The sequence below is a fragment of the Macaca thibetana genome, chromosome 17 (assembly GCF_024542745.1).
Source record: "Macaca thibetana thibetana isolate TM-01 chromosome 17, ASM2454274v1, whole genome shotgun sequence".
In the NCBI taxonomy this organism is placed as follows: domain Eukaryota; kingdom Metazoa; phylum Chordata; class Mammalia; order Primates; family Cercopithecidae; genus Macaca; species Macaca thibetana.
The window spans coordinates 8,949,705-8,963,835 of NC_065594.1; the positions used below are offsets into that span (position 1 = coordinate 8,949,705).

The 14,131-nt window shown below is 36.1% G+C and overlaps 1 protein-coding gene across 1 annotated transcript in view; it reads right to left on the reverse strand.

Annotated features, from left to right (window-relative positions):
* UBL3 (ubiquitin like 3) overlaps nucleotides 1-14,131 on the reverse strand; it is a 77,288-nt gene that overhangs the window by 10,052 nt on the left and 53,105 nt on the right. Inside the window, exon 2 of the mRNA XM_050766961.1 lies at nucleotides 2,750-2,858. Coding sequence (XP_050622918.1) covers nucleotides 2,750-2,858 — 109 coding nt within the window. The remainder of the gene's footprint in view (nucleotides 1-2,749; nucleotides 2,859-14,131) is intronic.

Sequence of the window (14,131 nt, forward strand, 5' to 3'; positions counted from 1 at the left end):
AAGGTAATCTTTTTGTATCACACTTAGAATAACATCATTGTTGGATATTTAAAAATGCTTTTCATACTGACAGTCATCTATTTCCGCCTGACTATAAAGAATAGCCAATATTCTTAGAGCCCAAATTTAGTCATCTTTAGCTTTTCTGAAATTCCTTCTTAGCTATAACCTTTATAGCTTCAGTATCTCCCTGATTTAGAAATCAGCCGCTTGGTTACTAATGTGAAGAAAGATCCAGTAGTTGAAAGTATTTGTCTAAATCAGTATTTCTTAAATTTAGGCCTATGAATCCACAAAGACATGTCCTTAGGGTCTAAAAGTCCTCTTCAAGAAGTTTTAAGTTGTATTTTCATTTTAATGAAAATCTGGAAAATCTGTATTTTCATTTTAATGAAATCTGGAGGAGATTGTCTAGATGATTTAAATAGTCATTTTATAACCAAGCGCAGCCTTGGGGTTTTCAGTACTCACGTGTGCATGAAACTTATGATTGTACTGGTGCCAAGCAGTCAGTACTTCTTTAATTGTTAAGAGGCTAATGAGATAAGGACAGAGGTTCACTTAACAGGTAAATGATGCATTCTATCTAAGAGAAAACTGAGTAACAATTTGTTATACTGTATAAGTAAAGGTTTTACGGTGACTCTACAGATAACTTGATCATCAAACACTATGTAGGAACATAGGCATGGCAAACTCAATAGTATTCATGGGGTAAGCAGTGAGTTGGTTTTGGCAAAAATACATCATCTAGCACATTAATGTTATTAATTTGAACATTATTGGTTTGAGAGTTATATTTGCATTTTCTGAATCGATCTTTTTTAGTTTTATGATTATGCATATGAGTTAACAAGAATAAAGAGTTTTAACTGGGTTTATGTTTCTATATTTTAAAATACTCGTTGTAATAAAAATAATTTAAGTCAGCAACTAGAGATCTACAAGAATTATGTTCCTCTAGAAAAGTTCCATATATTATTTAAGGCTGAGAAACACTGATCTAATTGACTCATTTTGTACATATACTATGTTCTTTGTCAAAACGAGTCTTGTCCTTTAAAAGTTCAAATTGCTTCTGCTAAAAAAATTAAGTTAAATCAGCTGAAAATAATTCGTATCACTATGATACATGACATAAGGATCAAGATGACACTGGGGAAGTTCAAAGGAAGAAAACGAACCAACAATTCACTTGAAGGAGGCAATTTTTTTCTTTTTTTTTTTGAGACGGAGTCTCGCTCTGTCACCCAGGCGGGAGTGCAGACGCATAATCTCAGCTCACTGCAAGCTCTGTCTCTCGGGTTCAAGAGATTCTTCTGCCTCAGCCTCCCGAGTAGCTTGGATTACAGGGGTGCACCACCACGCCCAGCTAAATTTTGTAATTTTAGTAGAGACTGGGTTTCACCATGTTGGCCAGGCTGGTCTTGAACTCCCTGACCTCAAGTGATCTGCCTGCCTCAGCCTCCCAAAGTGCTGGGATTATAGACCTGAGCCACCACACCCAGCCCACAGTCTTATTATATATTAAAAAAAAAAAATCAGAGAAAGGAAGAAATACCACACACATTTTCCAAGATTGTTATGGTTACTGGCTTGAAAATGGAAAGCATAGACAGATATTAATCATCTTGACCTTATAGTAGTTCAGAGAACACAAGAACTGACATGAATTAGAAGTTAATTTTGTTTCAAACTTAATTTTAAATAGGCTATCTAGAGAAGACCATAGAGAATGTATTATCTGTTAAAAATGTTGCTCTTTCCTCTTACTTTGTGTTTTGGTAAAAATAGGTTTACTCATATGAAGGTGTGTGTATACTCACTATTTTGTGTGTGGTTTTTTTTTTTTCTTTTCTTTTTTCTTTTTTTTTTTTTTGAGACAAGGTCTTGCTCTGTCGCTCAGGCAGGAATGTAGTGGTGTGATAACTGCTCATGGCATCCTCAAACTCCTGGCCACAAGTGATTCTCCTGCCTCAGCCTCCCAAGTAGCTGGGACTACAGGCATGTGCCACCATGCCTGGCTAATTTTTAAATTTTTAGTAGTGATGACATCTTGCTATGTTACACAGGCTGGTCAGTCTCAAACTCCTAGCTTCAAGCAATCCTCCTGCCTTGGCCTCCAAAAGTGCTGGGATTACAGGTAAAAACCACTATCCCTGGCTGCATTTTTCTTTATTAAAAATATTTTTTGGCCAGGCACGGTGGCTCCCATCTGTAATCCCAGCACGTTGGGAGGCCGAGGTGGGCAGATCACAAGGTCAAGATATTGAGACCATCCTGACCAACATGGTGAAACCCCGTTTCTACGAAAAATACAAAAAATTAGCTGGGTGTGGTGGCACGCACCTGTAGTCCCCGCTACTCAGGAGGCTGAGGCAGGGGAATCACTTGAGTCCAGGAGGCAGAGGTTGCAGTGAGCTGAGATCGCGCCACTGCACCCCAGCCTGGCGACAGAGCGAGACTCCATCTCAAAAAAAAAAAAAAAATTTTTTTTCCACCTACATTAAAACAGTTCTAAGGCAAAAGGAGCCATTGCATCCTGGGCTCCTTTACCATCTGGGAATGAGACTGCTGAAGAGCAAGATAAGGAAGGATACAATGATCTTCTAAATCTGAGACTTACACTCCCAATTTTTGGTTGTTCTTTTAAATGTTATATGTTTATAACAGTTTCAAAATGTTTGTGAGACAAGGTAGGGCATAAAGAATCAACATTATTCATACTCAAGGAAAAAATATCACTTACCCATTGGCCAATTGTCATATACATGCTTTGCAATGTCAGAAGCAGAATCGTTAGGAGAAAACAGGAACTCTTTTGTTTTTCCGCTTACCAAAATGAGGCGCAAATTTATCTGTAAGAAGACAATGATTCTTTTAACATAAATCTAAAAATCTTTTAAGTAAAAAAGAAGACTCAAAGGTTTTTCATTTCAATCACATTCTAAATTATTACCAATGCCATATTGTGGTTTTTATTTAAATTCTATAAAACTTTTTAAAAAAGAATGGGAATTTGACATTTCATTTTATTGCCTATTATTTAAGGGGTGTGTGTGTGTGTGTGTGTGTGTGTGTGTGTGAGACATATTTGCCATAATAAATGAACGCAGGGAAAAAAAATTCATTATGCTTTTAAATTTAATTACTCCAACAATGTTCAGAATTGAACTTTTGCAAGTTATCACTATTATTATAGAACATACATTTTAACTCAAAAATTAATAAAAATGTTGGCACTGAAGATCTCATCACTAAGCAGAAAAAAAAATTAGTTGGTACTCTACTTCTTAAAATATATAATTAAAAGAAAAACTATATACAAGTTTTTATCCTATGAAAATTATTAAAACCTAGACAAATTAACATGAAACTATATATATATTTTTTGAGACAGAGTCTCCGCTCTGTCACCCAGGCTGCAGTGTAGTGGCACAATCTTGGCTCACTGCAACCTCTGCCTCCCGAGCTCAATCAATTCTCCTGCTTCAGCCTCCCAAATAGCTGGAATTACAGATGCCCACCACCACGCCCAGCTAATTTTTGTGTTTTTAGTAGAGATGAGGTTTCACCATGTTGGCCAGGCTGGTCTTGAACTCCTGACCTCAAGTGATCTGCCCGCTTTAGCCTCTCAAAGTGCTGGGATTACAGGTGTGAGCCATCGTGCCTGGCCAAGAAACTTTAATTTTAAAGAACTTTATCATGGTTAAAGGAGGAATCAATAATAGTAGCTCTTTTAGTCCCAACTGCATGACCATATATTTTTTAGGCGGAGTAAGGTAGGACACGGAGTAAGATAGGGACAAAGGATATAAATTCACCTTCAGTGATAACCCTAAGGGGGATAAGAGAATTAAAGTGTTTGAGATCTACTGGTTTCACATTTCCAAGTCAATATATATTTGCTTATATCATTGTTAATATATTTCACAAATGTTTAATTTTTATCTGTTGTAATTAATGTTTTTTTTAAAAAACACCATATCTATGTATTCCCCTGTAAGTCACAGAAATACAAGTGTTGTTTCTATTACTCCTGGCCTTTGTTAAAAGAGTAAGTAAGATCTTACTAAAAGTTGGGTCCAGTCCAGAGCTGTGCCCTGGGATAAGGCAATCTAGCCTAGTTTCTTTATATGTAAAGAACAGAGAATCTCATTGTACCAGTCTGAACTGTGCCAGGTCCCAGGTTACCCAAGCTCTCCTTTTTAGTGACTAATTTTTTTTCTTATTAAAAATACCAGAAAATCTTTAAGATGTCAGAGTCTACAATGAATAAATTGGTGCCTATTACAGCAGTCACTGATTTACTATATTCACTTACCACCATGGCCAGTGTCACTTCCAGCACCTCACCAATTTGAAAATTATTTGAAAATTTTGTTGAAAGTTATAAAATATCTCCCCTATAAAAATGCATATACACAATTCTGGATTCAATGTAATGCAAATGAATTTCATATTAGATGGAGTGGAAGTAGATTTCATATTCTATCTACATATTTCAATTAAAAGTTTTTTAAAAGATAAAAGAAAATAATCTATGTTCCAGGTGAAAAGCCCTTTCAATATGCCCAATAAGAATTTCTTGCTGCTTTTTCTAATTAGAATGAAGTTATACCAAATAGCTGAATACAGGAAGAGATCTGATAAAAACATGTTGCTGTAAAGAAGTGATCCAAAAACTTTGAGTTCCACTTGAACGAGTTCAAGTAGTAGTCTGCAAGAATGATTACGCTCTATGAAAGTAACACCTTATTTATTTCCTATAGCAAATCGGTAATGTGCAATTCTTCAAGCAAGGAACCTAACATCTATGCAACACAATGTGAATTTTAGTCATCACAGATACATTACTACTCATGGCTTTCTCTTAATGTATGAATAACAAATACATATTACCCTATGAACTTATATGGAATATTTAAGGTTCTTCAGTCATTAATGTCCAAGAAATTCTGCCCCTAATAGTTCAGCCACTTGTGTTTAACTAGAAAAAATATAATTAAATTCAAGCTTCCTAATTAAGAGTAATGCAAATTATGTGAACTTACTACTTCTTAAAATTTTTTACGCTTAAAATTAATTTCCATTGGGTTTTTACTCAAATTATAATATTTTAAAATGATGAAAGGAAATAGATTTAGTCTTTAGGATCTGTAAAGGTGACACCAAAGCCTACTTTTGATTTTCCCTGATGTCTATCAATATGGATATGGGAAAACAAATGACAGTATATCCTTACCATGGAATTCCATGCAGCGTTAAACGACATGAGATAAAGACCTGTATGATCTGACATGAAAAGACAGCCACAACATACTAAGTGAGAGAAAGCAGCCAGGTATAAAACAGTACTGTGGGAACAAAAGAACACATGCCTATTTGCTATGTACTGACTCACATGTCCCCAAAATCTCTGTATTGAAGCCTTAACTCCCAAAGTGACTGTGTCTGGAGGATAGGGTAATTAAGGTTAAAGGCAGATCATAAGGGTGAGGTCCTCGTCTGTCCAACAGCAGGCTTATAGGAAGAGAAAGAGCTCGGCTCCTGTGCTCTCTCCCTCTCTCTTCCTGCCCTCCAGCTGGGGACAACAAGAAGGCAATGGTATTTTGCCGTCTACCGTATTTTGTTGTGGCAGCCTAAGTTGAATAATACACACAAAGAAAAATATAAAATAAGAAATGTGAGGCTCCCTTTAAAAAGGGAAGCAGCTTTTCATAGAAACTATGATTGGTGAGAAGGTTGACCAAAAAAATCAACAAAAACTAAAAACTAAATTACTTGGATCTAAAAACATCTTGTTTATTCAACTTTTGTGTTATAAATTCCTTTGCTGTCCTATAAGAGGCTAGAAAATATAGAATATTCATGGGTTGCTGAACAAGTAACCTGTTTACTAACAAGGTTGAGAAAAGGTGTAACTAAGACTACATTTAACTATCCTGTATTTTCTATCTTCAATGACAAATTTTTCTACTTTGTTTTCCTATTATTCCATATAAAGAGATCAGGACTCTCTTGTTGCCAAAATGTTTTATTACAGCAACTTGGTTTCTTGTCTCTCTGGTACAGCAGTTTATAAGTTTATAACTTTGAATTGAATGAAAATGCTAGCCAGGCGCGATGGCTCACGCCTGTAATCCCAGCACTTCGCGAGGCCAAGGCAGGTGGATCACCTGAGGACATGAGTTTGAGACCAGACTGGCCAACCTAGTGAAACCCTGTCTCTAATAAAAATACAAAATATTAGCCGAGCATGGTGGTGCATGCTTGTAATCCCAGCTATCTGGGAGGCTGATGCAGGAGAATTACTTGAACCCCAGAGGCGGAGGTTGCAGTGAGCCGAGATTGCACCATTGCACTCCAGCCTGGGCAACAAGAGCAAAGCTCCACCTCAAAATAAATAAATAAATAGTGCTTCTGACAGTTTAAAAACCTAAAATACAAAGCAGAACTCTGTTTATATTTCAATAGTATGGGTGTGTATATCTCACACATATATATGTACAAACTAAAGTCTTGAAAGGTATGTACCAAATGTAACAGTACTTATTTCATCTTTAGTTTCTTCTTTGTGTATTCCTGCATTTTCTAATTTTTACAGTAAGTCTGTATTACTTTTAAAATAGAGTAACATTTAATTCAAAAATAATCATTTCAGGATATTCCTAATAAACTATTAATATTAAAAAAATTTTAAACTATCAAGTACTATATCAGTATGGGCTTTCAAAGAAATACAAATGATTTTCTTAAGTAGACAAATAAGCATATCAATTGTAATAAATACACTGCTCTGGTGGGGGAATGCTGATAACAGGGAAGGCCATGTATGCATGGGGGAAAAATGTAAATGGGAAATCTCTGCCACCTTCTCAATTTTGCTGTGAACCTAGAACCGCTCTAAAAAATAAAGTTGGCCAGGTACAGTGGCTCATGGCTGTAATCCCAGCACTTTGGGAGACTGAAGCAGGAGAACAGCTTGAGGCCAGGAGTTTGAGACCAGCCTGATCAACAAAGTGAGACCCTGACTCTACAAAAATTTTAGAAAAAAAATGCCAGGTGTGGCGGCATATACCTATAGTACTAGCTACTCTGGAGGCTGAGGCAGGAGGATTGCTTGCACTCAGAGTTTGAGGCTGTGGGGATACAGTGCAATGATCATGCCATTGCACTCCAGCCTGGGTGACAGAATGAGACCCCATCCCTAAAAAAAGATAAAATAAAAATAAATCAACAAAGTCTACTTTTTATAGAAAACACTAAGCACAGAAATATAGAAATACAACATTTAAAAATGAAGTTATAAGATATTCATGGATCCTTTGAAGGCTATTCATTGAACCTAAGACCTTCTGTTCTAGATGTCCGGCTGAAGAAATTATCTTTGAACATTCCCAATTTCTTTATTTCCTCTTTTTTTCCTCTCACAAGCTTTTAAGCTTTTAAGCTTATGAGAAGAAAACCAAACCAAAACAAAACAAGACAAAACAAGACACACACACCGCACTCTATAAATTTAACTGTCTGGGTTCGTGCCACAAAATTCTCAGCATTTCCTATTTTAAAACTAACACACATCACAGTTGCCAATAAACTGATATTATACTTTCATATTTCAAAAATCAATGGTCTAAAGAGTTCATATTTATCTAGATGTTCAGAACGTTGGAAACTCATAGCCTCTAAATACGTTTGAACCAAGTTTAAAAAATATTATTTTAATGTTTATAGGTGGTTATGCATCTTCGGTTTGACAGAGACCCTACTCCTCCCTCCTTACTCCCCCTGGCCTGCTTCAAACACTCAGGAAACTGCCTAGTTCCAGAAAACATTTGAGTTTGGTAATTCACAGTAGAGTCTGAAAGTGGTTTCGAAGTATAAAATGAGAACAAAAAGCAGGGTAAGATTTTAAAATCTTCTACTCAGAGGAAACATAATCACCCTTCTGGGTGGGGAAGGGGGAGAAAATGACAACTGCCAACAGTAACTGTGTAAATACTTAAGTCTAAAAATTTATCAAGTCTTATAGTAAAACTGCTTCAGGAAAGAAGCTTATGTCCAAAATTGAAAAGAGCGGCAACAAACCCACAACACTGCATTGCTGAGGAAAGTAACTCTCGCCTGAAACACCCAGTGCCTGTATGAGTGTTTGGCGCATAGCAGGTAGTCAGTAACTGTGGACTAATATTTCAGTTTTTTCAGTTTCAAGATGCAAGTGAAAGTGCAGACTAGAAAGGTCAGAGCTGATTCAAACCTGGGCTTCAGCATTCTGGCATTGTATTGAAGGGGTGGCACAGTAGGTAGAACAGGAATGGATCATTGTTTCTTGGTAGTGCTATGGTCATGCAGATAGTTCAAATGCATAAACACCTCAATCTTTGATTTAGGCTCTGGATCTTTACTGTCAGCAACATGCCCCAGTTAACCTAAATGCTATCATTTAGTAACGTATTTTGAAAAGTAAAATTAATTCTAAGTTACCATATTAACATATATGTTTGGGCCTACTTTTCAAATGGACTAGGTTAATAGATACAGACAATTAACAGACTGGTCTTAACTTGGGCCTATGCTTATATCTACGAGACAAGCTTGCTACTAGACTAGAGCCGTGAATCTGCCTCAGTCTGCTTGTCAAGTGTACCTTAGGACTGTAAGAAAGATGGAGAAAAACACTGGATTCCCATAATTTCCTTTAGAAGAAATCCTGAAAGCAATCACACAGATAAACAACTGGATACCCGGGCTGGTTATTAGTTAATTGCTCCTGTGCTATAGTAAGAATCTTCCAGGGCTTATTCAGATAAATAATGTTAATTGTAGCTCCTCTCAGTAAATGTATGACAATTTCTATAAATGTGAGCTGGTTTCCTTTAAAATATTAAGTACTTATTATTTAAATATTTATTAATGAAAGACCTTTTTACATCTTTGAAGCCAAGCTAAGCCTAAGTATAAAATCCATTTAAAACCTCTGCTTGTAGGATCCTTGACACAGCAACAATGGGTTAAAAATAAGACTTATTTATAGCTTAAAATGTAATATACTTTGTGTACATACCTGTCTAAAAGAAAACTGGTAATAAGGACTCTGACTTGGTATGAAAGCTAATATGTAGTAAAGTTCCTAAGAGATGGCATTTAGATCACTCAAATGAATTATATATTTTTTATATTTACTTTCGAGGCAAAACAAATCAGACAAGACTATTAGTGAGGCAGAACTACCATGATGATTTCCTGTAAGGCCAATGGATACAACAAGAACCCTTAAACGCATGTAATTTCAAGTTAGAACCATTTTTAGTCAAACTGCCATTTCTATTTGTTAGACAGTATCAATTTGGGGAAATTTCATATAGAACTTAGTTTATAAAATAATATGTTTTTAATCAGTCAGGATGAAAAAAATGAGGGGAAAGAAAGAGGGAGGATGGAAGATGGAACTGACTAGAATGGTCTTTGGGTATAAAATATAATTATGGAGATGGACCATGCCCTTTAAAAAGACTGTTTTCTGCTGAAAGACAAATACGTTGATCTGAAAAGGAATTCCCACTTCTCCTCTGAGAGTCTCTTAAGAATAAAATGAGTATTGGGATACTCTACTTCACATGCCAGTCTTCCTTAGAGAAAACCATCAACAGAAGCACGCTTTGCCTTTCTACGGCTCATTCCTGCCTTCTTTGCTAAATGGCAACAACAAGCAGGTAGCCAGTGGGAAAGGTATTAGACCCTTTTTGCAAATCTTAAAAAAAAAACAAACTCCCAACTTATATCAAGAGAATTATGCTTAGTGAAGAAAGCCAATTGCAAAAGGTAACATACTATATGATTCCACTTATACAATATTCTTGAAATGACAAAATTATAGAGATGGAGAATGGCCAGGCTGGAAGGGAGGAGACAGGAAGGGTTACATTGCCTATAAAAGGGTAGCACAAAGAATCCTTGTGATGGAACTGTCTGTCCTGTATCTTGGCTGTGGTAGTTGGTACAGGAATCTATCTGTGATAAAACTGCATAGAACTAAATACATACACACACACATACACACACACACACATAAATGCACATAAAACTGGACAAATATAAAGTCTGTGAATTTTATCATTACCAATTTCTTTTTTTTTTTTTTTGAGATGGAGTCTCACTCTCGCCCAGGCTGGAGTGCAGTGGCGGGATCTCGGCTCATCGCAAACTCCGGCTCCCGGGTTCAGGCAATTCTTCTGCCTCAGCCTCCCAAGTAGCTGGGACTATAGGTGCACGCCACCACGCCCGGCTAATTTTTGTATTTTTAGTAGAGACAGGGTTTCACCATATTGACCAGGCTGGTCTCGAATTCCTGACCTCAGGTGATCCACCTGCCTCAGCCTCCCAAAGTGCTGGGATTACAGGCGTGAGCCTCCATGCCCGGCCTATCATTATCAATTTCTTGTTGTGATATGCACTGTGATTATGTAAGATGTTACCATTAGGGAAAACTGGGTGAACAGTGTTTGGGATTTCTCTGTATTATTTCTGAAAACTGCATGGTTAATCTGTAACTGTCTCAAAACAAAAAGATTTTTTTTTAAGTGCTCAACTTTCTGATAATTTGTTGTTTATGTCAGTCTCTGGTTATTTTTCTTATTTGCATTTGAAAATGAGTAGTTTTTTAAAAATAATATCATATTAAAACAGCTACTTGATCTACAAAAAAAATAAACCTATCAGTGACTTATTTTAATATATAAATTTTAAAATAAACATTTTCTAGAGTTAGGAATTTATAAAGGGCATATTTTGAATTTTTGTTAACTATACTGTAAAACAAAGAATGAGGAAGTGATATATTCATTTTCCTATGTAAGACTGATTTAAAATAAAAATTATTCAAACAATTGCAGCGCTAAAATATGTAATTACATATTTCATAAACTTTCTTTTATTCACTTATTCAAACATTTTCTAAAACAGACACTGCTTGGTACCTGGATTGCAAAAGGTTAATATGAAATTCCTTGAGGATCTCATAACCTTGAAGCTATGAGAGACATACAAACAGATAACTATGGGAGGGAGGGGTAGTTAGGATATGTTAATTGTAAGTGCTTGATAAATATTTGCTGGATGAATTTTAAAAATAATAAAAATGAAGCAGCTGTGGGTCTGAGATTCCTGAGTAGGGTATGGAACAGCGAGTTATAAAAAGTAAAAATAATAGCTTGCCATTTACTGAGTGGTGCAGTATATTTCAGGTGCTGCACTTGATTATTCTACCTAGCCCATCTCTGAAAAAGGTATTAGTCTCACATTCTAGAATTATGGGACAGAGTTTAGAGACTAGTAAGCAGATAAGCTGAGATTTGAGCCCAGGTGCATCTGAGCCCACAGCACTTAGCTGCCATATCACTCTGCTAAAGACCAGCTGACCCAGCAACTCCTTACCATGGTCCCTATATGGGCCTGCTTATTCTCCAACGTCATCTCCATCACTCTTCCCCTCACTAGGCTCCAACCACAGGGGTCTTTCAGTCAAAACTGCTAATTTCTTACTTGCCCCAAGGCCTTTACACAGGTTTTTCCTTCTGCCTAGAATGCTTTGCACTCCTCACCCTCTACCCCAATTCACACATTCTAGCTTCTAGATGTTTGAGAGGGAATGGCATTAATAAATCCTTTGGCATCTAATCATCCTGGATGAAATAATGACCCATGTTTTGAAAAAAAGAGTAGAAAAAGAATGTCAAAATAGAACTGGAGAAGTCAAGAAAGGATTTCTCTCCCCCACTGAAATGGGGCACCCATCATATTTGTGAAGAAGTAATTTAAGCCATCTGCGAAAACAGATTTTAACCTATAATACATCTGAATTCCTAACTATGAATTTACTTGTATTCAGTAGACTAAGGCATGAAGCTGTAAACTAGGGTATATTTAGATTTGCTAAATGGATGGAATAAGCTATGGGGTCTTTTTCTATATTCTGTTTACCATTCAGTATGATGTAGATTCTAATATTTATTAAATGTTAGTATTAAATCCTTACAGGTAGAACACTCAGTGAGATTCCTGCTTTTACTTGTGGAAACATTTACCTACCCTATGAGGTAGATAAGAGAGGCCAGAGAGTCCTCCAGCTTAAGTTCCCAAATAAAATTTTTACGACATCTCATTTACTTGGAATGTGAACTTCCAGAACATTTTAACTCATTTTAAAATGTAGGTGGAAAACTACATTCCAAAGCAACATTTAATAATTTTTGAATTACAGAAACCATTCAACTACTTATTAGCTAAAATATTTTCGGGAGAAGGCTCATGAACATGAACAAAAAGCTGTTGGGCTATGGAGATGAATGAATAGTAATAGTTAATTAGCCTCCTTGCTTTCTATGTAAACTGTTTTTTTTTTCCTTCATCAGTGAAGAAACAAAGAAAACTTTGGGTTCTTATAAATACATTTCAGAATCAAAGTATAAAACTCACAATTCATAAAGCATTTAGTGCCCAGCACATAAGTCCCTAATAGTTAGATATTATCACAAATTATCATCACTATTATATCCATCATCAGTTTAGTAAATAACGTAACGCTAACTATATAATGCTCTTTCCTTTAGTACTTTAAAATGTACATTTACTTTCAGTTTGGGAAACTTTGATAAAATTAAAATTCCATGAGAAGACTGACAGTATATATTACTGCGAATTCCTGCAACTTATTCTTAAAACTACTTTTTTCTCAAGTTCAAAATCCTGTAAGCTTACAGAGCATACTGATTCTGAATTAAATTATAGTCTGTATCACTTTAAAACCTGACTGTAGGATATCCCTTTCATCTAGGATACAAGGTAACAGCTTTAACCTGATTTCAATGGACAATGGTAGCCCTCTAGTTTTCTATACATACTATTAACTAAATAACAAATTTGAATGAATTCAAAAGTATTTTCTCTAGGGCAATGGACTGACTTCTAGAGAAATCTTTGTTTTGGGGAGTGTCTTGAGGTCACAAGGCTCAGTAAATTAAGAACAACTGTTCAGTACAATTGTTTCTGTCACCCAAACACTGAAGATATTAAACTAAGAAAGGAAAAAGGGAAATGGTAAAGGCAAAGCACTAGAGAGGACAGCAGGGAGGGGAAGAGTAGTATATATTCATGATACAGTTTCATATATTTCAGGAAGATGACAATTCCATTTCCTCTGTCCACCTTCCATTAGTGGGGGCATGATGGTGGAAGTTTTTTGGATAAGACAGCCTGAAATTAACCAGTATTTTTTGAAGATCAACTAGGCACCAGTTTTCTTTTGAATAGTTCTAGCACAAGGCACATTTCCAGCACCTACTATATAGTGTTTCCTCTTCTCTCTAACCATCTAGATATTCCAATAAATCCAGGTATGATACAGGATAAATCTTTTACGTCTACACTTATTTGCCTTAGCTTTGCCATTATTTGGGCCTTCCACAATATCCCCTTTGAGCTGTCTGCTCCTTTGTTGTGTCAATTTCCAGATTCCCTCTCTCCTACTTATTCTATGCCATTATCAAATTCTCAGTACTACTTTAAATTCTATGCCTTTCACAATATTCCTCAATCATTCAACACAGAACAATTTTTAAAACTAGGAATCTCAGAATTCATCCAGTTCATAGATAAGGAAAAAACCAGGACAGAGAGGCCCTGAGAGGCTGGCTAGAACCTGGGTTTTCTCCCTTCTAGGTCAGGGCTTGTTCCAGCACACTTCGATGCCACCCCAAAAACAGCCGCTCAAGACTCCTCCTATTTCTTTTTAAATATTTGATTTCTATCTTATTCAAATAGCCTCTCCAGAAAAGCTTGTTTTCTCTTAGGATTTACACAACTTTTGAGACAAAATATTCCTTAATTAATCTGCTATATACTAACTGAAAACGAATCCTGCATTTCTCTGACCCATGGAACTTGTAGGGAATATAAATAGATGCTAAGATAAAAAGAATTCTTAATTACTGTGAAATAAGTTTGGAAATGGGTTAAAAAATTCAAAAAATGCAGTTGTCAGGGAATGGAGGTGGGGCTTAATGGGGAATAGTGTGTGTGTGTGTGTGTGTGTGTGTGTGTGTGTTTGAGATGGAGTTTTACTCTTGTTGCC